The sequence below is a fragment of the Mustela erminea genome, chromosome 19 (genome assembly GCF_009829155.1).
Source record: "Mustela erminea isolate mMusErm1 chromosome 19, mMusErm1.Pri, whole genome shotgun sequence".
Taxonomy (NCBI): domain Eukaryota; kingdom Metazoa; phylum Chordata; class Mammalia; order Carnivora; family Mustelidae; genus Mustela; species Mustela erminea.
The window spans coordinates 3,445,428-3,472,604 of record NC_045632.1 but is presented as its reverse complement, the minus strand read 5'-3'; the positions used below and the strand labels follow the sequence as shown (position 1 = coordinate 3,472,604).

General features: G+C 55.5%; 2 protein-coding genes across 4 annotated transcripts; one reads left to right on the top strand and one right to left on the bottom strand.

The window, feature by feature from the left end:
- The first annotated feature begins 5,332 nt into the window (after nt 1–5,332).
- TMEM160 (transmembrane protein 160) lies at nt 5,333–7,727 on the top strand. The gene is made up of 3 exons (XM_032325118.1): nt 5,333–5,579; nt 6,635–6,727; nt 7,374–7,727. The coding sequence occupies exons 1-3, from the start codon at nt 5,372–5,374 to the stop codon at nt 7,637–7,639; spliced, it is 567 nt and encodes a 188-aa protein (XP_032181009.1). The 5' UTR covers nt 5,333–5,371; the 3' UTR covers nt 7,640–7,727.
- A 140-nt stretch (nt 7,728–7,867) lies between these two features.
- Nucleotides 7,868–24,896, bottom strand: NPAS1 (neuronal PAS domain protein 1). 3 transcript variants are annotated; one of them, XM_032325115.1, is made up of 12 exons: nt 24,706–24,896; nt 23,417–23,660; nt 22,762–22,997; nt 15,075–15,148; nt 14,747–14,836; nt 12,739–12,910; nt 11,219–11,334; nt 10,840–10,997; nt 10,262–10,368; nt 9,796–9,943; nt 8,981–9,075; nt 7,868–8,450 (listed from the first exon to the last, which is right to left on the bottom strand). In XM_032325115.1, exons 2-12 carry the CDS (start codon nt 23,536–23,538, stop codon nt 7,987–7,989), a joined length of 1,782 nt encoding a protein of 593 aa, XP_032181006.1. In that variant the 5' UTR covers nt 23,539–23,660; nt 24,706–24,896; the 3' UTR covers nt 7,868–7,986. The 3 variants fall into 3 exon arrangements, with proteins under 3 accessions (XP_032181006.1, XP_032181005.1, XP_032181007.1); XM_032325114.1 differs by having other exon boundaries at nt 23,417–23,657; XM_032325116.1 differs by having other exon boundaries at nt 23,417–23,599.
- Between the last annotated feature and the right edge of the window lie 2,281 nt (nt 24,897–27,177).

Genomic DNA, 27,177 nt, shown 5'->3' with positions numbered 1-27,177 from the left:
AGGAAGGTAGAACAATTTGATTTGGTACATAATTGTGTGTATGTATACATACATACACACAATTATATACAATGTTGTAATAGGATTACCCCTGGAGCCTTAGCTAACACCTCCATCATGCCACATAATTGCCATTTATTTTTTGTGGTGAGTCCCCATATATTCTGTAAAAGGATCCCAATGCCTGGTCATCCCTCCCATCTGCAGATACACCTGCATTGGTCTGGGGTGAGGCTGGAGCGTTAACGTCTAAGGCTCCTGGACAGTCGTGTATGAGAACGACTGATCAAATCCCAAGTGCAGAGGCAGCCGGCCAACCCTCTGATCTGTTTCTTTAAGGAGGATTTGTTTTCTCTGCCTTGACCCTTGCTGTCGTTCATTTTTCTCTCCCTTCTCATCAGCCTAAACCATTCCACGAGCCAAGAATGTGAGAAATGTGTCTCAAGTATTTTCAGTTCCACTTAATCCCCTTTTTTTTTTTTTTTTTTTTGTTTAAAGATTTTTTATTTATTTTTCAGAGACAGAGGGAGAGAGCACGAGCGAGCACAGGCAGACAGAGGCAGAGGAAGAAGCAGGCTCCCTGCCGAGCAAGGAGCCCGATGTGGGACTCGATCCCAGGACCCTTGGATCATGACCTGAGCCGAAAGCAGCTGCTTAACCAACTGAGCCACCCAGGCGTCCCGACTTAATCCCCTTTAATGCTTAGGGTTCACTGCCAGTAGCCAGGCTGTTCCAGCCCATTTAAACTCCCTCCCAAGTTTAACCCCCTCCAGAGTTCCCAGCTGGCCTCCCTCTCCATAAAGTCCAGGCTCTTCTCAGTGGGAGTTGAAGGAGCAGGTGAGGAGCAGCCTGGCCCAGCAGGTCTCGGAGCCAAGATTCCAGAGGGTGATGGAAAGCTATGGAAGGGTTTCAGCTGGGGAGAGACATCTTTAGATGTTCATTTAAAATAGCCTCTGGTGGGGCTCAGTGGGTTAAGTGTCCGACTCTTGATTTTTGGCTCAGGTCATGATCTCAGGGTCATGGGATCAAGCCCTACGTCGGGCTCCATGCTCAGTGGGGAAATCTGTTGGAAATTCTCTCCCTCTGCCCCTCCGCCAGTCCTGCACACTGTCTTTCTCTCTTTCTCTCTCAAGCAAATCTTTAAAAAAAAAAAAAAATCCTCTGGCTTCTAAGTCTTTTTTTCCACTGAGTAGTCAGCACCACCTTCTACAGATGAACGTCAGGCTATGCTACCACCCAGGTCAGAATGTCCTACTGGCTCTCCTCACACTTAGCATAAAATAGGAAGCCTTCAACATGGCCCCTGAGATACCAAGCACCGACCTCATCTGTCTCTTACTGTTTTGTCCCCTCTCCCCTTGCTCACTTTGCTCCAGCCACACAGGCCCCCCAGCTCTTCCTCCAGCATGTCAAACACACTGCAGCCACAGGGCCTTTGCACATGCTATTCTCACTGCTTGGAGCCCTCCTCCTCCTCTTCACCTCATAGAGGACTCCTTGTCACTCTAATGGCTACTCCAATGTCACATCCTCAAAACTCAGCAGCTTAAGATAAGAAACATGTATTATTGCCCATAGTTTCTGTGGATCAGGGAGTACCCACAGGAGTAGCTTAGCTGGGTGGTCGTGCCTTGGGACTTCTCATGAGGTTCAGGCCAGGGCTATGGTCGTCCAAGGACCTGACAGGGCCTAGAGGAATCTTCCAAGGAGGTTCACTCATGTGGCTGGCAAGCTAGTGCTGGCCATTGGCTTCTCCACAAGGCTGCTCGTGGAACACAACATGGCAGCTGGCTTCCCACAGAGAAGGCGATCCAAGAGAGCATGGCGGAAGTGGCAATGTCTTTTATGACTCAGCCTTGGAAGTTACAGTCGGTCATTTACACAGTATTCGCTTGGCCACACAGAGCAGTCCTGATTGGATGTGAAATGAAACCACACAAAATGTAAAGATGGCTGGCATCCTCCTAGAGGCTGGCTGTCATAGACTTTTGTCATTCTCTCCCTCATCACCTTGATTAATTTTCTGCATGGATTTGACATTTCCTGGAATTATATTAATTATTCCTTTGTCTCCCTTGCCCAGTGTTGTCATGCCCATAGGGGCCGGGACACGTCATTTTTCTGTCTAGTTCACAGCTATATCCTCAGTGTTTGTTTTGTTTTGTTTTAGTTTAGAGAGAGATAGGGGGAAGGCAGAAGGAGAAGGAAAGAGAATCTTAAGCAGGCTCCATGCTGGACGTGGAGCCTGACAGGGGGCTTGATCTCACAAATCTGAGATCATGACTGAGCTAAAATCAAGAGTCAGACACTTAACAGACTGAGCCACCCAGGTGCTCCCATATCCTCAGTTTCTTAAACAGAGCTCAGTACATAGTAGGTAATAAATATTTGCTGAAGTAATAAGTGGAGAATCTACCCTTAGGGGGTTCTGGAGACCAATAAGTGGGCTGGTTTCAGCTGTCCAGGTGAAAGATAGCAAGGTTTGAACTCAGGAAGGAATGGAGAGAGAGAGATAGCTATTGATGGGGTCACTTGTCCTCTTGCAAGTTTCTGATCTTTTCCTGATACAACCCAACCTTTGTAGGGAGGTGGTGTGATCCTTTTTTTTTTTTTAAGATTTTATATATTGGGGCACCTGGGTGGCTCAGAAGTTAAGTGTCTGCTTTCAGCTCAGGTCATGATCCCAGGATCCAGGATCAAGCCCTGCATCGGGCTCCCTGCTTGGTGGGGAGTCTGCTTCTCCCTCTCCCACTCCCCCTGTTCCTGTTCTCTCTCTCACTGTGTCTCTCTATCAAGTAAATAAATAAAATCTTAAAAAAAAAAAAAAAGAAAAGGAAAGGAAACCATTTCATGATGGTAAATAATTGTTTATGTTCAGTCTTCTGCACTCACTGTAAGCTTTGCTGGGCTCCAGATTCTTTCTGTAAGCCTCTGATCATGCTTTATCTGGTCCATGCCTACTTGGAGTTCAGGTTTCAAATCAGGCACTCCCTTGCTGACTCCATACCGAGGCTGGGTTAGGTAGCCTCTCTGGGCTCCTCTAGTCTTTTGGACTTTCCTAAGGATTTACTTATTTCGCATGTTTATTGCTTATTTTCTGCCTATCTCTCTAGAAAGGAAGCTCCTTGAGAGCAGGGAGTTTTCTAATCCATGAACATGGTATATCTCTTCACTTATTTAGATCTTCTTTAATGTGACTCAGCAGTGTTTTGTAGTTTTCAGTGTAGAAATCTTGCATATCTTTTTTTTAAGATTTTATTTATTTATTTGACAGACAGAGATCACAAGTAGGCAGAGAAGCAGGCAGAGAGAGAGGAGGAAACAGGCTCCCTGCTGAGCAGAGAGCCCGACATGGGGCTTGATCCCTGGGATCATGACCCAAGCCGAAGGCAGAGGCTTTAACCCACTGAGCCACCCAGGCGCCCCAAAATCTTGCATATCTTTTGTTAAAACATTTCTTAAGTATTTCTGGGTTTGATACTATTGTAAAGGAACTTATTTTCAATCTCATTTTGTGACTGTTTCCTGCTAGTATGTAAACATAAAATTGATGTGGTTTTTTGTTTGTTTGTTTGTTTTTTAAGTAGGCTTTATGCTGTGTGTAGAGCCCAAAGCAGGGCTTGAATCTATGATCCTGAGATCAAGACCTCTGCTGAAATCAAGACTGAGTTACCCAGGCACCCCTATTTTGAAGATTTATATCCATGTAAAGCAAGAGCACAGTGTCTGTTACATGGTTCGTGCCCAACAAACATCAACTTGTATTACCTCACTTTTCCTTCCCTATAAAAGAGGGAACATTCTAGTTCGCAACTCCCAGGGTTACAATGAGAATTAAATTATATCATGCACAGACTGTGCATAGCAGAATTTTTGGCACTGGGAAAGCCAGTGGTATCTATTTGTTTTTATTGTTTACCAAGTCCCCTACTTATACTGGGTTGGGGGCCATGGAGATGTTTCAGTCAAGTGCCCAGTCCACTGAAAGCTCACAGCCTATTGGCAGAGACAGGTAAGTATAGAGATCATTACCACACAGTGTAGTAGGGAGATATACAAAGCTATGTGTGGACCCAGAGACAGAAGCTGACTGCTGAAATTTGCAGTGGGATCAGGTCCCTCCTGCCTCAGACATAAGTTTCAACTAGAAAGGAAACAGCAATTGTTTATCATAGGGAAAATTGGAAACAACAGGAACGAGGATCCCCTGTGGTACCTACGTATAATGCATCTGTATGAACCATTAAACTTAGTGCCATGGAAGGGAAGATGGGGATGGTTGGCTGGGGCGTCAGGTGAAAATTATTTTTCATTAGACCCTTTTCTATCTTTTGCATCTTGGACTGTGTTCAAAATAAGCAGTATTTTTTTTTAAAGATTTTATTTATTTATTTGACAGAGAGAAATCACAAGTAGATGGAGAGGCAGGCAGAGAGAGAGAGAGGGAAGCAGGCTCCCTGCTGAGCAGAGAGCCCGATGCGGGACTCGATCCCAGGACCCTGAGATCATGACCTGAGCCGAAGGCAGCGGCTTAACCCACTGAGCCACCCAGGTGCCCCAAAATAAGCAGTATTTTTAATGTAAGAAAGTATGCTGTGAAAAGTATTCAATGCCACCAATGTTCACGACTTATTGTTATGTGAAAAAAAAGTTAGTCAAATGACATCTCGTTTTACATTTACCTAGATAAAAAGGGCAGGAATACAACTAAGTATTAGAACTTACTTCATCAGTAGGATTAATTTTAAGTTTTACTTTCACTTATAGACTCTTCCTGATTTTTCTAAGATTCTACATTAAGCAGAGTTTTGTTTTGTTCTTGTTTATTGGCCATGAGAATTAAAGTTCTTTTTTTTTTAAAGATTTTATTTATTTATTTGTCAGAGAGAGAGAGAGCGAGCAAGAGCGAGCACAGGCAGACAGAGTGGAAGGCAGAGGCAGAGGGAGAAGCAGGCTCCCTGCGGAGCAAGGAGCCCGATGTGGGACTCGATTCCAGGACGCTGGGATCATGACCTGAGCCGAAGGCAGCTGCTTAACCAACTGAGCCACCCAGGCGTCCCGACAATTAAAGGTCTTAACAAAAACTACAACTCCCAGCTGACATCGTGTCCCCAGCTTCTGAAGACCTGCCTCTTAATGGTGCAATGTTCGCTGGGATTCGTAGTCCAGTAGCAGAAGCTAGGTGGGACGCGCAGTACCGGCACAGATGACAGAGGAGGAATCATCACGGTGTTGACCAATGGACAGTAGGGGCCAGCCTGAGTGATGTTCACAAACCCAAATGGTGAGCCAATATGCCTGAGTGACGTGTTCTTCAGCCTACGGATGGCCTATGGGGGCGGGGTGGTGAGCGGCAGCCGTAGTGCGAACCATGGGAGGCGGCTGGTGGTGGGCTCGGGCCGCCCGACTGGCCCGGCTCCGCTTCCGGGGGTCGCTGCTGCCGCCTCCACGGCCCCGGAGCGGGGGTGCCCGGGGGTCTTTCGCCCCCGGCCATAGCCCCCGCGCCGGGGCTTCGCCGCCCCCCGTGTCCGAGCTGGATCGTGCGGACGCCTGGCTCCTCCGGAAAGCACACGAGACAGGTCTGAGGCTGGGGTCGGCCACGGTGGGAGACGGGGTTCAGGATAGCCGAGCTGTCGGTGGGCGCGAGTGGGGGGTGGGGGCAGGGCTCCTGCTGGAAACTGGGCTGGGGCTCCGGAGCGAGAAGGGCTTCCGTGTAAGCGCAGGGAAGTGCTTGCTGCAAGAGCGCAGTGTGTCCGCAAAGACGGGCTTGCAGATGGGACTGTATGTCCGGTGCAGTAGGGATCCAAGAGGTTAGTCGGGCTAGGACAGGCAGCCTTATAAGATTGCACTGCCTGGGGGAGAGAGGTGTCCAGAGAGCATTAAGGGGTGGGGAGTTGCCAACTAGAGGGGTCCGTGTTGGAAGAGCCAGTTCAGCTTGGAGGTGACCACTCTGCATTAGGCGGGAGCGGGGATCCCCACGAAGAGGGGGCGAGTTCCCAATTGGAGGGAGGAACAACCAATAAAAGCAAAGCTCTGTGCTGATTGGAGGGCCGGGTGATCCAGGCTGCAGCGGGCGGGGCCTCCCGTGCAGAGAGAGTAGATAAGACAGAGTAGATAAGACGCTGGGGTAAGGGTGTGGGGTTTGTAACCCCCACCAGCCGATTAGGGCCCCCGCAAGGGTCTCGAATGGATGTAAATAACAAGGAAGGACAACGCAGATAGTTGACGTTGGAGGGACACTGAAGGGGGTGGTGGAGAGCGCCCTTAAGTGAGGGAACAGTTTGTCCTGGAGGGAGATGCACGTGTATGGGGGTGGGACATGGACCAGGGTGACCTCTTGGGATCTGCCTGCCCTCAGATTTAGGTCCTGCATTTTTGGTTCCTAGATGCTCCTCCAGATTCTAAAGACTGTCTTGGCTCTTTGGTGCTGCGGACTTTGGGAGAGAGGGCTCAGAGTGGACAGGAGCTGACAGTTTGGAGGAGGGGAATAAGGTTAGGTGGAGGGCTGCCAGGACTAGGCCGGGATCCGGGGTGAGATGGCACGGTGGGATAACATTGGGCAGAATGGGGGTGGGGGCAGGGTTTGAGCTAATGCTGACTTCTTCCCCCCACCCCACCATTCCCCCTCCTGTAGCCTTCCTCTCCTGGTTCCGCAATGGCCTCCTGGCATCCGGCATCGGGGTCATCTCCTTCATGCAGAGTGACATGGGTCGGGAAGCTGCTTATGGTGAGTGCAGACCCTCACCCTGACCCCCCACTGGGGAGGTAGAGCCCCCATCTTCCCCAGTGGGTGTAGATCCCTCCCTGCCCCATCCCAGCCTGCCCATAGTTAAGTGTAGAACTCCTCATTCTTTCCCCTGCCAGAAGCCACCTCCCCCACACTTGTGTTGACTTTCCACCCACCCACCGGTACTTCGGTACTTCGAGGACACTGGATCACCGTCGTGGGTGCCCCCAGGGAGGGCTTTGGGTCCTTGCCCCCTCCTATCTGACTTCTCAACGGAGTCCTGACTGAGCCCCTCATGCTGGCTCAGCCCCAGCCCAGTCCCACCGCCGCCCCACAGCTCTGTTTTTGCTCTCGGCCCAGCTCCCCACTCCTCCTCTGGTCCTGAAGCCCACCTCCACATCCTAGACACCCCCTCTTGACACCTTCTCAAGCCCCTGAGCTTGGCTCTGTACTGACCCCTACCCTGACCTTGACTTTGTCCCATCCACTAACCCCACCTCAGTCTCCTGACCCAGCTCCGCCCCTGGGTAATCAGGTTCCCACACCCAGGCCCCCAGCCACCCCACAGCAGGCAGCCCCCGCCTGGGAGCTCAGGCCCTCCCTCCTGCTGACTGTGCCCCTCCCCCCACCCTCTCCCCGTGCACAGGCTTCTTCCTGCTGGGCGGCCTGTGTGTGGTGTGGGGAGGCTCCTCCTACGTGGTGGGCCTGGCTGCTCTGCGGGGACCCATGCAGCTGTCGCTGGGTGGTGCAGCAGCGAGCGTGGGGGCCGTGCTGGCCGTAGGCCTGCTCTGGGCTTGTGCCGTCGGCCTCTACATGGGTCAGCTGGAGCTGGACGTGGAACTGGTGCCCGAGGATGACGGGACAGCGGCTGCTGAAGGCCCCGATGAAGCAGGCCGCCCCCCGCCAGAGTGAGTGGCTGGGCCACGGGGAATGGCCGGGCGCTGGACGGCCGGGGGGCCTGAGGACCGAGACATTAAAACCTGACCCTTCGCCGGCTCCATGTTCCGCGTGGTGGTTCCTAGGACGGGGCGGGAGGTGGGGAGGGGCGGGCGTGGGAACCAGCGGAGGCAGGCGGAGGGAACCAAGGAGGAGAAAGAAAAGGAGAGAGGAGCCCCGAGGCCCCGGAGACAGAGCCACAGAGAGGGAGAAGGTGTTTAATTTTCCAGGCCCACCAACTGGGCTGAGCTCAGCCTTCTGGCGGTGCCCTCCAGGCCCCATCTGTCCCTCAGGGTTCGGCTCTGTACGCAGCCCTCCAGTCCTCAGTCCCCCTTCCGCTGCACCCGGGTCCCAGTGGTCCCCGGGTAGGACAGGCCCAGGGTGGGGTAGAAGGCCTCGGGGAGGGTGGGGCCCGGGGCCAACCTCTGCAGGTGTGGGTACACAAGGCCCAGCTCCGCGGGGCCGTAGCGGATGGTGCCCGGTGTGCAGAGGCCCCGCACGACGGGCGGCAGGAAGCCCGCATGGAGGAGGGAAGGTGAGGGGTCCCCGGGAGGCCCCAGGCCCCAAGGCCGCACCAGGTCCTGCTTCAGAGCCCCTGCCCGGATGACAGAAGTAAACTCGGGCCGTGGCAGGGCCAGATGGCCAGACGACTCCTCGTCCCCACTGTCCTCTGGGTCTTTAGCCTGCCCTGGGCCAGGCTCCACTTTGATGCGTTTGCCCCGGCTCCGGGGGGCCTCGTCCTTGTCTAGGGGGGCAGCCTGCTTCCCTTCCCCTGGAGGCTCTGGCTCTGGAAGAGGAAGATACGAGGGAGTGGTGTGTGCGTGCCCCGAGCCCTCAGTCTTCCCATCTGTGGAATGAGCTGAGCTCAGTGGTCTAGAGCTGGGGGTCTCAGCTGGGGCCATTCTGTCCCCCAGGGGGACACGTGGCAGTCTGGAGACATGTGTGGTTGCCACAGCTAGAGATTGGGAGTCCTGCTAAGTACCCTACAGTTCCCAGGACAAGCCCCCAGAGCCGAGAAGGATCTGGCCCTTGATAGCAGCAGAGGGGAGATGGACAAGTGCTAGCCTAGACCCGCATTGCCCTACAGAACTTTCCTCGATGCTATTCCCTTTCTGTGTGCTCCAATGCAGTAGCCACTGGCTGCGGGAGACTGCTGAGCCCTTGGAACGTGGTAAGGGTGACCAAGAAACTCAGGCTTTCGTCTTTAATTAAACGTAAGTCACCACATGTGGCTAGTGGCTTCCAGACTGGAAAGCTCAGGTCCCCGAGACCCCTTCCCTGGGAGCTCCCCGGGGTGAGGAGGGAGGTGGGGCTCACCTGTGGGCTCCGGCTCAGGGCTGGAGGTGTCCTCACAGGCCACGCTGGCCGGAAGCTGGAAGGCATCCAGAGGGGTCTGGCCGCCCTCGGCTTGGCTGGGGACAAGACAGGTGGGGTAGAGTCCCCACCCCATGGTACTTAGGGCTCATCATTGGAACCCCAGACTCCAAGCTGGGTTCTAGCCCCTTAGCCCTGTCTGGTGAGGCCAGACCTGGGTAGCCTATGCCCCCTGCCCCTCGAATACCACCACCTGGGTGTCCCCTGGGTACTGCGTGCCCATCTCCTCTCAGCGTCTTCCTTTCAGACGGCGCTTCTCTCAGGAGCCCCAGTCCAGGCCATCAAAGCCAGAGATAGGGGGTGTGAGCGGAAGCCATGTCCCCTCCTCCACCGCACTGCCTGGCATTTCCCAGACCTGCCCCAGCCTCTGCCCTGGGCTCCCAGCCCCTGTCGTGTCCCGTGAAGTCCCCCACAGCAGCCAAGGAGGTCTTGTCACAAACTGGATGGGACTGTGACCCTCTCCAGCCTTACACCCTGCCATGGCTCCCCAGTGCCCCAGAATCCAGTCCCTATCTTCTGCCTGGGGCTGAGGCCACTTCAAAGCTGCCGCCTCACTCCTCTCCCTGCCCCCTGAAAGCAAGGTCACCCCACCTCTCGGCCTTTCCTCTTACTGTCCCCCTGTCTCCTTCCTGTTTTCAAAGCCTTCTGGGCTTGTCCTCTTTGAGAAGCCCTGCCCCCTCGAAGAGGAGCACCCCCCCAAGTTGGGGAGAGATGGCAGAGTATGTGGAGGGGTCCTGAGTCCCCTGTGGGGCCCTCACCTGAGCACGTAGCTGACCCAGAGCACGTGGCGCTCCCCGGGGCTCTTGCCGCTTACGGCCACGGTGGCCACGGACTGAAGCCACACGAAGCCTCCAGCCCGCTGCAGCCAACGGTAGTAACCGGTCATCACCTGCCCCTTGTCCAGCACTGGGCCCAGCCCCGGGGCCGGCGGAGGCAGTCAGAGACAGATGGACAGGAACATGGGGCGGAAGAAGGCGGCAGGACCAGGGAGGGGGACAGTAGGGAGGAGACAAGGGCAACAGTCCAGAGGGGGAGATGGAAAAAGACCGAGTTAGGAGGACTGAGCATTAGCTGGGCACAGGGGCCTTCTGGATTTTTAAGGGGGGGGGGGCGGCTCAAAGAGACAACAAAGCCCTTTTCTACGTGCCCCACCTCTGAACTGTGGCTCAGGGTGCAGGGATCGGGGCACTCAGGCCAGGGGTGCTGAAGGGCAGGGGTTCTTACGGTCCAGGTGGCTCTGGCGGATCCTTGCTGCGTCCTGTCCATGGACAAACTGGTAGCAGCTGCGACCCACGAGCTCCGACGGCCCCAGGTCCATGTGGTCGCTGACTCTGAGGACAGCGGGTGACAGAGAGAGGTGAGAAGGGGTCTGAGATCACGGAGGTCGAGGACAAGAGGTGGGACTGGCTCTCGAATCACCCTCGTACAAAAACCAGGCTCTGGAGTGCTTTGGGCCTCAGTTTAACCCTGGGTCAAATGGGCATAATACTCCGAGCGTGGGGACGACGGCCCCGTTTCATTTTCCCCTCTGCGTGGCGCACGAGACAGTGGAGGAGAGGAGAGGCAGAGAGACAAAGTGGGTCGGGGAGGGGTGGGGCTCCGCGAAGGGGGCCTCGGGTACGCCCCGCCCCCCCTCGCCGCCGGCCCCGCCCCAGCCTCCTCCTTCCGGTACCTCCGCCCTTAGTTGCTCTTCCGTGCCCCCCCACCACTGCCCCCCAGGCGCCCCAGCTCGGCTTTGACTGCCGCAGCCCCAGCTCTCCCGCGTGGCCCCATCCGCCCGCCTCGGCCCCCAACCCCGGTACCTGCTCTCACAAGCAAGGATGGTGAGACCCAGGCTGAGACGGAAGACGATCATATGTCCGTGTAGTGGCAGCTCAGCCAGTGGGGCGGGGGGCAGCGTGTGACCCAGAGCCACGAGGCCCAGGGAGCGGGCCCGAAGGCGCCCCGTGACGTGGATGACCTGCAGGCGGCAGGCAGGGTTGGAGCAGAGGCCTGGCGAGGCCCGGTGGGGGCGGGGGGGCACGGGCAGGAGGACCACAACGCGGCCACCGGGCCTGGCTGTGGCTGTCACCACAGGTGCTGGGACACAAGGACATGGCTGGCGGGACCGCGCGGGGAGGTCTCCCCAGGTGGTTGGGGGACTCCGGCGTCAGAAGCTGGGGCGGCAGAGCTCACACTCACCTTGTACCCCGAGGCCTTGACGTGCAGCCCCCTCTTGGTGAGGGTAGACTTCATGCGGATGAAGAAGGAGCGCTCCTGGACCCGGGAGAAGGGAGGCACCTCGGCCACGCTGGCCTCTAGGGTGGGGAGTGAAGGAAGGTTAGGGGGTCTGAGGAAGAGACACAGGCCCCTCCTGCCCCCCATACACCTAGCCAGACAGGGTCATGCCCACAGCCTAATGGGTACATGACCTCACTGAAGTCTATACCAACCTCCCCTCTGAGCTACAGCCAACTGGGTCTCTCTAAAGCTCAAATATAACCCTTTCCCTCCCTGCCCTGAAGCTGCCACAGCCCCCTAGGGGTTAAGCCCAGCTCCTCACCTCAGCCTAAAACTAGGGCAAGAACCGCCTCCCGCTGACAACCATCTCTAGCTACAAACTCCAGGTCTCAAGTGGGATAGCTCCTCCTCCAGGAAGCCCTCCCTGACCCCCAGGCTGGGTCATGCGTGCCTCTGGGTCTTCCACCCCAGCCCTGACCACTCTGGACCATCATTCTCAAGGGACTGGTCAGTCTTCCCCACCTGGACTGTGAGCCCAGAGGGTAGGGCTGGGGCTACTGTCATCGATGTGTCCCCGGCCCTCCCCAGCACAGAGCAGGGGCTCAGGGTATAGAAACAAGACCCACAAATACAGACTATAAATCCAGTGATAGTCTTACAACTGCTCACACCCAGACGAACCTGTGCCTGGATCTTGGGTGCAAACCTAACCCCACTCTCCCGTGGACTCCCGTGTATCACAAACATCTCCCAAGTTTGCACACACTGCTGATAGCTCGGAGGCTTTTAGTGTTAAGCAAACCCAATATAAGCAAATCCTACTTAACCAGAAAGTTCACCTCTAGTCCCCCAACATCCCAGTCCCCCAGCACTTCAAAAAGAACTTTCAGGGTACTCTCCCAACACTCTCCCTCACCAACATGGAGTGGAATTTTCCACTGGAGGAAAGGCCTGGGAGCGCAGATGCTGCAGCCAGAAGAACCTGGGCTGGAGTCCAGATTCACCACTGACAGCTGTGGGACCCTGGGGCAATGAACTTAACCTCTCTGTGCTGTGCCTCAGTTTCCACCTGTGCAAAATGAAGACTGTGATAGTTCCTGCAGGCGGGGCTGTGATTAGAAGTCAGTGAAACTATGCCCTTAAAGACACAGCACCTGTAAAGGCCAGGGAGTGTGCGCTGTTTTATTATTACCAAAGCCGGGCTCCAGGGGTCACCTACAGGCACCCATCTCCACTTGGCGGCCAGAGGGGGTCTTTCTAAAACTGAAGTCTTGGGGAGCCAGGCAAACATAGGCAGCTTAGGCAAATTTTAGGGAGCCAAGACCTGTTGCTTTGGTTTGGCTTCTGATCATTTTACAAAAATTTGCTTTGCACAGCTCAAAGGAGAGCGGGTTTTGTTTAAAGAAGAGATGGCTGGTTACCGTGTACCAGGTGTCCCTTGACCTACCCTCAGCCGCATTCTTGGGGGCCCTTGGAATTACCGATCTCAGGGGTGTCCGCAAGCGAGGAGGAAGACGAAGAGGAGGAAGAGGAGGGAACGGAGGGCGGGGTGGGAGGCCCCGGAGTCGGAGCCCGGAGCCCCAGTTGCTCCAGCACCTCGGAGTGGTCTCCGGGATGGATGTAGTCAAAGACGCTGCTACCCGTCAGCTCCACCTGTCGGCGGAAGAGGGGACCGCAGGGAGCGCGTAAGATGCGCGCGCAGTCATTCGCCCGGGCTTCAACCTTGCGCTCTCTCGCCTGTGTGGCAGGCGCGCTTCAAGCCAGTTTTGTGTTTTATTTTTATTTTTATTTTATTTTATTTATTTATTTTTTAAGATTTTATTTATTTATTTGACAGGCAGAGATTACAAGTAGGCAGAGAGGCAGGCAGAGAGAGAGAGAGGAGGAAGCAGGCTCCCTGCCGAGCAGAGAGCCCGATGCGGGGCTCGATCCCAGGACTCTGGGATCACGACCTGAGCCGAAGGCAGAGGCTTTAACCCACTGAGCCACCCAGGCGCCCCTATTTTTATTTTTTAATAAGACTTTATTCATTTATTTGACAGACAGATATCACAAGTAGGCAGAGAGGCAGGCAGAGAGAGAGAGGAGGAAGCAGGCTCCCCGCTGAGCAGAGAGCCCGATGGGGCTCAATCCCAGGACCCTGAGATTATGTCCTGAGCTGAAGGCAGAGGCTTTAACCCACTGAGCCACCCAGGCGCCCCAAGCCAGTTTTGTGTTTTTATTAGAATCTTTTAACCTTTACCCCCCCCCCTTTTTTTCTTTTTTCCTTTTTAACCTTTTTTAAAGGAGATACAAACTTGGCCTCTTATGCCTTCTCACTTCAAGGCCGGTGGTCATTAAGGATTTTCTGCACCTGCTTCCTCTCTAGAAGCCGTGAGCCTGCTTCTCACAGCCTCCCTTTGCCCAGCTCCCACCCCACACAGTGAGCAATGGTGCCCCGAAATGAATCACACGATATCCAGCAGCGGGGGCGACGAGGATACACGCAGTGGAATGGCTTTCTAACTCTTAGAGTTAGAACTTCTCAATCAGACAGACTACCATCCAGTTCACCCCCAAGTCTCCCAAAGCAGTCTCCCTTTGCTCCACACCTCCCCCAGTCCAGTCCAGTCCAGGTCCCCACCCCCCCACACCCGGTATTCCTGCCCCAGCGTCCTCCCTGCTCTTCTGGCTTTCAGTCTCCACTCAAATACGCCTACTAAGTTACTCAGCTGACTATGCCTCCCTCCCCCAACCTGAGAAACCTCCCAGAACTCCCACTGCCCCTGGGTTTGGGCTCACATGCTTCCCCTCTGTCCCTCATCCCTCCGAACTCGTGCTTATCAAACCCTTCCCTGCACCAGGGGCAAGCCTTTACTCCATTCCCCCCACCAAACCCTTCCCCTTATCCGTATTCCTCCTCCAGGCATCTCCCAATAATTCACTGAAAAAGTGCTCACAAAGGCCAAACACTGAGCACGGACTTTTCTAAATTTACCATTTGGTAAAACCTTGGTCAAAGCGATGGGAGGGTAGCAAATTGTGCTGAATGGACTGGGGAGGCCTAAGATGCCACCAGGAAGAGCCAGGCCCCCCAGGGGTGGCGATGTGCAGTTTCTGCTTTTAGCTCTCAGTGCCAGCTGCGGGAGCCGGGGCAGAAACAGCTGGCGGAAATAAAGACAAAACACAAGCCAGTGCACTAAAACACCACAGAAAATCTCCCACAGTTGCCAAAACCCAAGCCCTCCAATACAATGGCTGCAAGTCTCTATAATTGTTAAGCAAGTTTGGGGGAAAACGGTGCATTTGGCAAAAGCTCATTGACAAACTGATCTTTCTGCTGATCGGTTTTTTTCAAACTGACTTGTTACTTTAACATAACCACCACCTCCTGGGGTTCCCACGGGGTGCACTTTGAGAACCGTGGATCCAGTTCACTTTTTAGGCGGGGATGGTGAGGCCAGGAGAAAGGGCTGAGCCCATCCGGGCAGCCTTCCACAGGCCCCTTACCTGTGAGAGACCTAGATAAATGGAGACGGTCTCAGAGATGTAGAGGAACTTCCCTTCTTGGTTCAAGGCAAACACGAAGCCATCCAGGGACTAGAGTGGGGAGAAACAGGGAGAGGGGAGAGGAGGGCTGGGCATCTGTCTGTCCAGAGGGTAGGTGGTAAGACATTCTGAAATCTGGATCTCCACCTAGGATGGATTAATCCTGGGGCGGGAGGGCTTCCGTGGCGGTGGGAGCCCCCGCCCCCATGGATGCTGGAGAAAACCCTGCTGCTCTCCGGAGGTGGCCACCAGGTGGCAGCAAGGAGCAGCAGGCAGGGCGGGGCCTCACCTGCAAGATGTGTCCTCCCAGGTGCTGCTCGAAGACTTCCGAGACCAGCGCCACGCGGCCCCTGTGGCCTGGGGCTGAGGACAGAGGGAGGGGTGAGGCCGGGGCCGTTGGTATTCGAGCCAGTCTACAGATCTGCTTCTCCCCAGTCCTGGAGCTGTCTTGGGGGCAGGTCGGGGAGAAACTTGGGCTTGTGGGGAGGGGTGGAAGGGGTGGAAGCAGGCTGAGAGCCAGAGGCAGGGAGAGGCCAGAGGAAGCAGGGAGCCGTCCATCCGCCCATTCATTCGGAAAGTCTCCCTGAGCCCCAGCTGTGCAGCCGCCCCTGTGCTGGTGACACGGAGGCGTCCAGGAGGGCCTGCCCCTCCCCTCATGAAGAGCACACAACACTCAACATGCAAGAAACTAACAAATAAAGAATTATCATCCGTGCCGGTGCCTTGAAGGATTGAGAAGGTGGTGTGAAGTGAGGGCTGTTGAGGGAGGGGGTAGAGAGTAGAGACTAGAGACGACAGAAAGACAGAGAGACATTCGTCCAGAGAGCCAGAGAAAGAGAGCCAGAGAAAAAGAAACAGATATTGAGAGACAAAGACACCAGACAGACAAGCAGATGGACAGAGAGACATATAGAGGGATATAAAGGAATACAGAAAGAGAAAAGGACATTGCAACTCAGCAGAAAAAGGACAAGCAGGTTCGGGTGCCCGGCTGGCTTAGCCGGTGGACCAGGTGGCTCTTGATTTTGGGATCATGAGTTTGAGCACTGCATAGGGTGCAGAGATTACCTAAGAATAATTTTTTGGTAAAAATTTTATTTAGGAGCGGCAGAGGGAGAGGGAGAAGCAGACTCCCCACTGATCAGGGAAGCCTGATTTGGAGCTCGATCCCAGGACCCTGAGACCATGACCTGAGTTGAAGGTAGATGCCCAACTGACTAAGCCACCCAGGTGTCCCAAGAATAAAATCTTCAAAAAACAAAAACAAAAACAAAAAAACAAACCCCTAAACCCCAATGAGATGTCATTTCACACCCCACTAGGAAGGCTAGAATTCAAAAAGAAATGGTGGGATGTGGAGAGATCAGAAATCCTGTGCGTTGCTGGTGAGAGTGGAAAATAAGGCAGACGCTCTGGGAAACAGGATGGAGGTTCCTCAATAAGCCACACATGGGTGGCACCTGGGGGGGCTCAGTCAGTGAAGCGTCTGCCTTTGGTTCAGGTCATGATCTCAGGGTCCTGGGTTTGAGTTCTTCATCGGGCTCCTTGCTCAGCAGGGAGTCGGCTTCTCCCTTTCCCTCTGCCCCTTGCCCATTCTTGCTCTCTCTCTTTCTAGTGCTTGCTCTCAAATAAATGAATAAAATCTTAAAAAAAAAAAAAGTCACACACACAGTCCCCTGCCACACAACCCAGCAACTCCACTCCTAGGTATAGACTCCCAAAGAACTGGGAACAACCGTTGTAACAAATATTCCTTCCCAGATGTTCACAGGGGCACCATTCCTAACAGCCAAAAGGTGGAAACGCCTCAACAGTCCATTCATACAGTGGAATATTATTCTCAGCCAGGAAAATGAAAGAAGCGGGAAATGCGGGCTCTAATACGGATGGACTCTTACAACGTTATGATGGGGGCACCCGCCGGGCTCAGTCAGTGGAGTGTGGGACTCTTGATCTCAGGGCATGAGTTTGAGCTCCACATCGGGTATGGAACCTACTTTATTTTTTTAAAATTATTTATTTTTTGGGGCACCTACTTTTTTTTTTTTAAAGATTTTATTTATTTATTTGACAGAGAGATCACAAGCAGGCAGAGAGGCAGCAGAGAGAGAGGAGGAAGCAGGCTCCCTGCTGAGCAGAGAGCCCAACACGGGGCTCGATCCCAGGACCCTGAGATCACGACTGAGCCACCCAGGTGCCCCTTTGGCGCCTACTTTTAAAAAATGTGAAAACATTACATAAGAGGCCACACACTGTGTGATACCGTATCTATGAATTGTCTGGAACAGGCAAATCCACAGGGACAGAAGCAGACTGGTGGTTGGGGGCAGGGGTCATGGTGGCAGGAGGGAGTGGGGATGGGGAGAATCTGCTAATGTGGGGGGGTGTTTTTTTTGGAGGGGGGAATGAAAATGTTTTGGAACCAGATCGAATGGGGGCTGCACAGCCCTGTGACTGTACTGAGTACTGCTGAATTGTGCACTTTAATTTTAATTTAAGTAGGCTCCACACTGGAAGCCTTGATCTCACATCCCTAAGAAGAAGACCTGAGCAAGAGCCGAACGCATAACCTACTGAGCCACCCAGGCACCCCCTGTACACTTTTTTTAAAATTTATTTTTTAAAAAGATTTTATTTATTTATTTGACAGAGATCACAAGTAGGTGGAGAGGGAGGCAGAGAGAGATGGAGAAGCAGGCTTCCCACTGAGCAGAGAGCCTCATGCAGGGCTTGATCCCAGGACTCTGGGATCATGACCTGAGCTGAAGGCAGAGGCTTTAACCCACTGAGCCACCCAGGCGCCCCCCACACACACTTTTAAATGGTGAATTCCATGTTATATAAACTTTACTTCAAATTTTTTTTTTTTTTTTAGTATTTATTTTTGTGTGTGTGTGTGTGTGAGAGAGAGAGAGAGAGAATACAAGCACGGGGAGCAGCAGGCAGGGAGAGAAGAAGGCTCTCTGTTGAGCAAGGAGCCCGATCGGGGACTTGATCTCAGGACCCCAGGATCATGCTAGGCGCTTAACTGACTGAGCCACCCAGGTGCCCTACATCCAACTGTTGATTTTGGCTCAGGTCATGATCTCAGGGTCATGAGATTGAGTCCTGCGTAGGGCTCCGAGCTCAGAGGGCAATCTGCTTGAGATTCTCTCTTTCCCTCTCACTCTGCTCCTCCCCCCTGCTCTCTCTCAAATAAATAAATCTTTTTTAAAAAAGATTTTTATTTATTTGGCACACACACACACACACACACACACACACACACACAGATAGAGATTGAGAGATCACAGGCAGGCAGAGAGAAAGGGGGAAGCAGGCTCCCGCTGAGCAGAGCCCGATGCAGGGCTCGATCCCAGGACCCTGAGATCATGACCTGAGCGGAAGGCACAGGCTTAACCCACTGAGCCACCCAGGCGCCCCTCAAATTAATAAATATTTTAAAAGAGATAGGGACGGACATGTGGTCACAGAGAAATTCAGACAGAGACAGAAGACTGAGACACACAAAGAGATGGAGAGAACAGAAAGGAGATGCCCAGAGAGACATACAGAGAAAGAGAGTGACAGGGGACATGGAAAATGAGACCGCCCGTTCCCACTGGGGAGCCTCTCCCTGACCCTGCAGAGAACCACCTCCCAAGGGGCCCTATGTCCACACTGGGGAACCAGGGGACTCAGTGACCTTGAAGGTCACCAGGTCTGGTGCCAAGGGTCCAGGTCTGGGACCAAGCCCCAGGGCTGGCCCTCCCTGGCTGTGTGCCCTGGGACCAGTCCCTTTGCCTCTCTGTGCCTCAGTTTCCTCCTTTGTCAAGTGGCTTTGCAAAGAGCGCTAACCTCATGGGTGGATGAGCATTCAGTCAGTTTAAGGAACAGAAAGGGGCCCCGCCCACTCCTGGCACGCGGCAGGTGCTCCCAGACGCAGAGCCGGGATTAGTATTAATAGTGTGATTACTATTGTTATTTCCAGACCATCAAAACACCAGGCGGTCAAAGCCTGCCCCCCGCGGGCCCCTCGGGACTCGGCCCCCAGCCCCGCCCCCAACCCCCCCACGGCTTGGCCACGCCTCCTTCTCCCAGGAGCACCTCCCGCTGTTTGCACCCTTTTCCCACCCCTGGCTGGAGCTTCAGGAACAATAAATGGGGGGGGGGTGATGGGGACCCCTCCCCCGAGATGCAGCGCGAACCAGCGAACCAGCCGGGTGACAGGCAGGAACAATGCCGCCTGCTAATTGTCGCAATTTTCCCCTGTCATTTCTGCTAATTCCTTCATTTTCCCGCTCACAGGATCAGCCCAGGTCAGACTGAACGGCTGCAATTAACAGCCTTAATGGGCACGTCGGACGGGGGTGCGCAGGGGGAGGGCTTGCTGTTCCCCCGTTGGGACGGGAGCTTTGGGGTCGGTCCCCATCACCGGCTGATGCATCTTATCATCCCCCAGGCTCCCTCTCCCCAAACGCAACTCCCCAGACTCCTCCCCCTGCATTCCCGCCTCTCCCAGCAAATGCCTCAACTCCTCTGTCCCCCAAATTCCCCACGTGTGTCTCTACTGCTCCCAGATCTGTCCCCTCTTCACATCCAAAGCCCCAACCATCACTCACTCATTCAACAAACATTTCCTGCCTTTCTCACTGCAGCCTAACTGCTGGAGAAGAAAATTGTTGCAGTTGTCATCACAGAGCGGGGACTGAGGGGACATGGGGAGAAGGCTGCACCCAGGTCTTGGGGATCCAGTCACCTCCTACTCTCAACTGGCCGGAGAGAGAGTTTTGCTCTCTGGGGAGGGTTAAACTTGGCTCTCTGGGGGCAGGCCTCTGCATGCACCTCCTCACGGGGCTCCCTGCTTCTACCTTCAAACCTGCCACCTCTGTCACCTCCAGCTCCCCTCCCACTTGGAGTAACAGCCAAGTCCCCACCAAGGTCCATGAGACCCTGCAGGACCCGGTCCCTGCTGTCTACCTCCTGCCTCACCTATTCCTCTCTGCCTTATTGTGGCCTGCACCCAGCAACCTGATTCTGCCTGCCTCAGGGCCTTTGCACTTATTCCCTTAACCAAGACTGCTTTTCTCAAGGATTGCTTCCTCACCTCCTTCTAGCTCAAAGTTCCCTTCCTCAGATAGCTGTGCCTGATCTGATAATGAAAATGTCAACCCTCTTCCCCTCACTCTGTTCCATAGACACCCAACAAATACTTCCTAAGCTCTTACTGTGCCCCCAGACAGTGTTCTAGGCTCAGGGAACAAGGTGTCAAGGGGAAGAGACACAATGAACAAGAGAAAGAAGAAATAGTGTCAGATGACAATAGGTGCTCTGGAAAGAAATAAGGCAGGAAAGGGAGACAGGGAGCGCTGGTGGGGCCTTCCTGAAGAGCTGATGTTTGGAGGGAAGGGAGTTCTTGCAAGAGAGCACAGCAAGTGCAAAGGCCCTGAGGTGGGAATGTCTTTCTGAAGAACAGCAAGGAAGCCTGTGTGTGTGTTTGTGTGTGTGTGTGTGTGTGTGTGTGTGTGTCTGTCCAGGGGTGGGAGGGAGTGGAAGAGCTGAGAGGGGTAGAAAAATGAGATCAGAGAGGTGGGGGGCAGTGGGCCTCCCATGAAGGATCTGTAGGCCCACCCCTGAGGTCAGGGACTTTGTCCTGTCCCCGAGGGTGTCACTAGAACAGGGCCTGGCAGGGGGAAGGTGCTCTGTGGGTGTTGAATGAATGAATCCTGACCACTGACACAAGATCCAGGCTATCTCCTCCCTGCACTTGGAGGTCCCTGGCTAGCCTTCAACATCATTGTGCTGTTTCCACCCACAGCCGACTGAGGCCCAGAGACTGGGACCTTCAAGCTCTCCAGAGACCTATGAACAGGCCAAGTCTGGAGGCTGAGAGGGTGCTCTCTGAAGCCAGTCTGAATCTCAGCTGGGCCCAGCTTGGTTGACGAGACCCTGGGCAAAGAGCTTCAGCTCCTGGGGCTCAGTTTTCCACTTCTGTAAAATGGGAATCAACACTGCTTTTTCCTCCTGATGTTTTTTTGAGAGGCTTAAGTATGTTTTGTGGTTTGTTTGTTTCCACATTATTTGTATATACTGCTCAACACAGTCTGACATGGATTGGCTATTTTGGTATAAATGAGGAGGAGAGGGCAGCACGTGGCCCTTCAGAGTGTGGGAGGCATCCCGCTTTGCTCTGACTAGCTAAGATGCTGTCCTCAGTTTCCCCCCCAGGGGCGACTAAGGAAGCAGGCACTTGACCTCTTGCTGGAGACCCTGCAAAGCAGGAGACGCCTCCAAATTCCTACTTCGGGGGCTACAGGAGGGAGTCCATACAGTACCTCCAACACATACTGTCCTGGATGGTATGTGTTGGTACCCCCTGGGTAGGGGGGCCCTCCAGGGAGTAGGGGCTGGGGGCCCCCGGGAAGTCCACGGTCTGGCCCCTCAGGCCAGTGTCCTCAGCAGGCTCCGGTCCCCTTCAAGGGCCCAGCCAGGCAGTGGTGGTGGGGGGAGCTGGCCGCTGCCAGAGGGGCTCCCTCGGCACCCCCTCCCTTCCTTTCTCTCCCCGCGTTCGGGACAATAGACAAGATGTTTATCCCCCGCCGGCGCACGTGTTGTTCGCGGTAATGACAGTAATCAGCGGCCCTAATGCCGCATTCTCTCGGCGCCAGTCAATTCGCCTAATTACCGCCTGGGAAGCCGGATTATTTAAATTTAAATGGTGATTTATTGCGAGCTTAATCAATGCTATTTTCTCTCCCCCCACCTCCTCCCCTGGGACTGGGGCAGGAGGGGAATTGGAGCCCCTCCAACCTCACCCTAAGGACACCGGTCCCCTCTGGGGGGACTGTAGCCTGCGGTGCCCCCGCCCTGTCACCTGCGACCTCGGGTTAACACAATTCACGGTCTTCTCATCGTTGAGAGAAGCAATAATACGTCAAACAGAAGTAATAACAGAAACATAACACTCCTGTGCATCTATCAACGATAAAGTTGAATTATAATAAAAGGAGCTAGCTCTTTGTGTCTGTGTTTTACCTATCCTGTATTTTTACATAATGTCTATTTCATTTCTCGGTTTATCTCATTACCGGGTCTTGGCTACTAGGGTGTCAGCCTGTCGGGTGTGTGTGTTTGAATCAAGTCTGTTTTCTGCTGGATCCTGACTGCTCAGAGCAGCAGCGGGCACACAGTAGCTGTTTAATAAACCACAGGCCCCAGCAATTCTGCAAGGTCACCCCTGACCCTAAGAAGTCACTAAGTATTGACTGCACCTGGATCTTTACACGCATTACCTCGTTGATTTTCATCTCAGCCCTCTGGGTATGCTTGTGGACTTTCATCAGGATTCCCATTTCACGAGGCACAGAGAGGTCAGGCGGCCTGCCCCGGGTTACAACGCTTGGTGGTGGGGTGGTGTGTGTGGCCGAGTAGGGACAGGGACCCAGAAGTCTTTCTGAAGTTCTCCATCTTACCTGCCCCCTTATACTGTCTCCCTCCTGCTTTCCCAAACTGGGAATTCAAACTTCAGGGTCCTTGGGCTCCCTCCTGGGGCCCCTCAAGTTTGAGTGAGGGGGTTTCTTGTCCATGAGTGGATGGGGAGGCCCAGGCGGCCACCCCCGCCAACCCCGTCCGGCCCATGGAGTTGCGGACCTTCTTTGTGATAATAACGATTTATCTCCCCTAATAAAAATAACCGTATTGGCTAGTGGTCGGATCCCTGGTGTTCCCGGGGCGGGGGGTGGAGGGGGGAGCTGCTTAGTTGGGCCAGAATGCATGAAATCACCCCTACCTCGTGTGCCCGCTTTACAGATGAACAGACTGAGGCTTGGAGACTATCAAGTCTCCGGGTTCGGGCACACAAAATGTCTGGCTGACTCCCAACCCGGTGCTCCCTCTCAGCCAAGAAACTAGGCAAGGGCGGGCGGGCACCTCACAGTCCCGCGGTCTGGCCTTAGCTAGGGCCCTGGGACCCCCGCCCCCCGCGCATGCGCACTCACCGAGGCCGGCCGGGGGCCCTGCCGCCCGCAGTCCCCAGGGCGGCGCCCCGAGGGCGGCGAAGCGGCGCAGGCGGAGGTAGGTGACGCTGAGGCGTACGATGGACGCCTTGTCCAGCTGGCTCGAGATGGCTCCGGGCAGCGGGAGCAGCTTGGCCAGCTCGAAGAACTCCAGGTTCTCCTTTCCGCGCCGCGAGCGCGCCGCGTTCCGGGACTTTTCCTTGCGCTGCGCCTGCAGGCTGGGCGGGCGGCGCGGAGGGGGCGTCAGCCGGACCGCGCAGCTCAGGGGGCCGCGGCCTCGGGGAGCCCCGCCCTGGGGGCCTCGGAACCGGGCTGGACGTGAGAAGTGGATTCGACATTGGAGATGGGGGCAGAACCTGAGTGTGAATTCTGCACCCGGCCGTGGGGACAGAACCTGGGGTGTAAATAAATTCTGGAGGGAAGGAGCTGGAAGAGGGGAGAAATTAAATGTTGGGTATGAACTCAGAGGAAGGGCGGTGGGAACGGAACGCGGTGGGGGCTGTTTGTAGAACAAAGGTTGAGCTGCTCTGGGTAAGAAATTCGAGCTCCAGAGGGCGGGGCTGCAAGCTGAGTGTGAATTCTCCCAGGACGCCCTTGGGGGCGGGGCCACGGTCCGAGGGGGCGGGGCTTTGCTCACCAGGGTCCCGGAGGGGCCTTGACCACCAGCCCAGGCAGAAAGTCCCACGGGACGCTGCGGCCGCGACCTCCCCCGCACTTGACCTCGCCTCCGCTGCCACTGCTGGGGTAGGGGGCCGCCATCTCCGCGGGGGCGGGCTCAGGCGGGCCCAGAGCAGCCTGCGGGACTCGAGACCCGCGTCTCCTGCCGCGGAAAGGAGCCAGAGGCAGCGCTCGGTGCCCGAGGGGGGCCCCCAGGAGACCTGCTAGGGAAACTGAGGTCCGTGCGGGGTTCGGGGTCCCAGCAAGGAGCTGGGGCTGGATGGTGCCTCAGTTTCGCCTCCCCGGAGGCCCCAGGACGGATCCCGCTGTTCTCACCCTGCCCGGCCCCAGGCGAAGCTCGGGGCGAAGACGTGCCCCGCCGCTACCGCCGCCGCCGCCGCCGCCTCCCCCGCGCCGCCCGCCAGCGCGGCCGCCTCACGCCCGCGCCGGGCCGGCTCCCGCATACCAATAGGCGCACGCGGCGCGCATACGGATCCGACCGGCCCGCGCTCTGCGTGCCAAGCATGCCCAAGCCAGGCGGGCGGGGGGCAGGCGCCTCGCCGGGGCCCAGGCGCGCCCGGCTCCTGCCCCCAGAGCCCTCTGTCCCTGGGATCCGCTCCCCGAGTCCATCCCAGGAGTCCGTGTGCCCGCATCCGCGGTGCGCCCATTTCCCTGGCTAGGCTAAGGAGGTAAGGGGGCAAAGGGCAGGGACCCCACCCCATGCCCTGCCCAGGGACGCCCCCCCCCCCGCCCTTGGGGTGTGGCCATGTGTCCCGGCCGCCAAATATCCGCAATCACAACTTCCTTCGCGAAGACCCGGGCGTGCGAGCCACAGCCCCCGACGCAGTGGCCAGAGCATCAGCCAGAGGACGCCCGCAGGATGGACCCGACACTCGGGGCCCAGGTGTTCTGGTATTCAGATCCTCCAGAAGCAGGAACGTGTTCAGTTAGGTCTTCATCCCTCCGGGACTAGGCGTTAAGGATACCCTCTCCCCGCGCCCGCCCCCTTTAACCAGGCCGCCCCCAAGCCTCTCCAACCAGGTGTCCAGATGCCCTAGACCTTGGTGCCCAGGTACCCAGCCCCCTATATCTCCAGGATCCAAACATCCGTGTCCCCCTTCCCCCAACCTCAGGCTACCCGCGTCCCGCTACCCTAGCCCCCCCGCACACTGGAGTTCGGCCCCCTGTTTCTTCAGGACCCAGTAGTTCCAGGATCCCTCCTGCCTGCCTCCCGGCGTCCCCTCCCCGCAGGACCCACAGCGCCCTTACCTGGCCGCGGGGCAGGCTCCGGGCGCGGCGTGGGGCCGGCCGGGCGGCGCAGAGGGGTGGCCCCATAGACCCCGGGGCAGGCCGGGCTCCGCGGGGCGCGCGGGCTGTGGCGGCAGGTTCTCCGCGCCCACCGCGGCCTCGCAGACTTGGTAGACGCGCGGACCGCGCCGGCAGGCGGGGGCGGTGTCTGCGGAGCCCCGCCCACCCAGTCTCCGCCCCCTCGGGCCAGCCCCGCGCCCGCCTCTCCGGCCTTTGCCGGTTCCCAGCGAGGGACTCCTGAGCTGCCCCGCTGTCCGAGTCCTCTCCCCTGGCGACAGCTTCGGGGGGTCCCACCCCTCACCAGAATGAGCCTCGGAGCCGCAGCTTCCGCATCTCGAGAGGGGAACACCGGAGTCTCCATACTCCATCCGGAGGAACTAGCACCTTAGTCCCCCAAGATAACCCCGTGCTCCAGCGGCCCCTCGGGACAAGGCGCGCAGCCACGCACCCAAGCTCCCTGTAGGGGCGGACACTTAGCCTTCAGTACCCGCGCTAGGGATGCGAATCCAGGCGTTCGAGACCCTCCTTTCCCAGGAGAGAATTTCGGGGTGTGAACATGCCCTCGACAAGAAGGGAAGTCCCGCACCCGAGACCCCTTCCCCTTATAAGGCCAGGCTTTGGCGTCCGGACCTATCCTCTCTTAGGGACTGAAACCCAGACCTCCGGAGATCAGGATCCTGGCTACTGCTACAGGATTTCTATTCCTCTAGTGCCCGCGGTTCTTGGTCACGCAGCTTCCAAAAAAGGAGAGGTAGACCAGACGAAGAAAAGGCTATTGAGCAGTATAGTACAAAGCTCCCAGAGAGGGAGGGGGCCCGAGAGGGTTGCCCTTGGAGTTTCTGTGTGGTAGGGGGTTTTATGAGCTCTTTCGCGGAACTATCTTAAGCAACCGGGTGTGCTCAGTGGGGTCAATCAGGGTTTTGATGGCTATCCGTCTACCTCCGAGCTTAATGCTTAGGTGGGGACGGTATTTTGGGGCTGACATCTGGGGGCTTATCTCATAACCGCCCTTTGCTGGTGATAATAGCAAACGCTTTGTGGTTGTTTAATATAGGACGTTTTGCAGAAGCGGTTTCTGCAAAGGCTGCAAAGCACAATGGTAGAGTGGTCCTCTCTCCAAGCTACAAAACAGGATGTCGGAGCTGTTTCGTCTTAGCTGTCCCGACTTCCTATTTTCTTGCTGGGGACCCTGGCCCTGACTCCCGCACTGTCCAGCTCACTGCTGACTTTATCTCCTTCCCCTCATCCCACCACAGGGACGGGAACCCCAACCTCTGAGCTCCTCCTAGGAGACCCCAGTGCAGTGCATGAAGATGGGGTCTTAGGAGAGCCAGGCAGGCAGAGAGGCCTGGACAACCAGGCATGGCTCTGCCTCTGGTTGGACAGATGGGGAAACTGAGGCACACACTTCTGAACAGTCCTGTGCACTGGCCGATAGAAACTAATTTTTTTTTTTTTTTAAGTAAGCTCTATACTCGGGATGGCAACTGCAAGTGTGGTCACAGTGGCTCAGTAGATTGAGCGCTTGCCTTTGGTTCAGGTCATGATCCCAGGGTCCTGGGATCCAGTCTGGCATCCTGCTCCTTGTTCAGCAGGGAGCCTGCTTCTCCCTCTGCCTGCCGCTTCCCCTGCTTGTACTCTCTCTCTGTCTGACAAATAAACAAATAAAATCTCACAGGAAAAAGAGTTCCGTGAGCTACCGGCTGAGCCTGCCTGGTGCCCCGATAGGAACATTCTTCAACCCACTCATGACAACCACAGCCAACAGCTCAGGAATCCCTTTTGTTTCCCTCATTCTTTTCTCCACAGCAAGGTTCTATTACGAAGCGCATTTTACATCTAGGGAGACTGAGGCCTGGAGAGATACATAGCTTGGTTATTGTTGGTCTCTTCAGCCAATAATATTTTCCTGTTTATCCCCAGAGAGACTGGATGGGGTGTCAGGGTGGGGATTCCAGATCAGATTAGCAGCTTCTGTCTCCTGACCTCACTTCCCGGCTCTATGGTCTGGACTGGTGCTCTCCCAGGCCGTGAGAGGTACACTCATGTGACTCAATTGATTTAAGAACACACACACACAGATTTTGTCAAGGGGAAGGGCCTGACTGCTGAGGTTCAAGCTGCAGGTCTGCCACGTGCTCCTGTGTGACTCAGAGCAAGGAACGTCCCCTCTCTGGGCCTCAGCATTTTTTTTTTTTTTTTTTTTTTTTGTAAAACGAAGTTGATTCCTACCTAGTATATACCTCATAGCACGGGTGTAAGCATTAAATAAGTTTATACAGAAGTTCTCGAAGCATGACCTGGGGACTGGTTCCCGAGACCCTCTCAGGGGGTCCGCTAGGTCAGATTTTCATATGGAGATGTTTTCTGTCTTTTTTCACTGCATTCTCGCACTAGCATCTGGTGGAGTTTTCTAGAAGGCGCATAGCATAG

Coding starts and splice junctions, on each gene's coding strand:
- NPAS1 (XM_032325115.1), bottom strand. CDS start 23,538: ATGGCGGCCCCCTACCCCAGCAGTGGCAGCGGAGGCGAGGTCAAGTGC. Junction 11,335..12,738: donor TGCGGACACCCCTGAGATCG/GTAATTCCAAGG, acceptor TCCCCACCCTAG/AGGCCAGCGTGGCCGAGGTG. Junction 9,076..9,795: donor TGGGTCAGCTACGTGCTCAG/GTGAGGGCCCCA, acceptor TCTTGTCCCCAG/CCAAGCCGAGGGCGGCCAGA.
- TMEM160 (XM_032325118.1), top strand. CDS start 5,372: ATGGGAGGCGGCTGGTGGTGGGCTCGGGCCGCCCGACTGGCCCGGCTC. Junction 5,580..6,634: donor CCGGAAAGCACACGAGACAG/GTCTGAGGCTGG, acceptor CCCCTCCTGTAG/CCTTCCTCTCCTGGTTCCGC. Junction 6,728..7,373: donor GGGTCGGGAAGCTGCTTATG/GTGAGTGCAGAC, acceptor CCCCGTGCACAG/GCTTCTTCCTGCTGGGCGGC.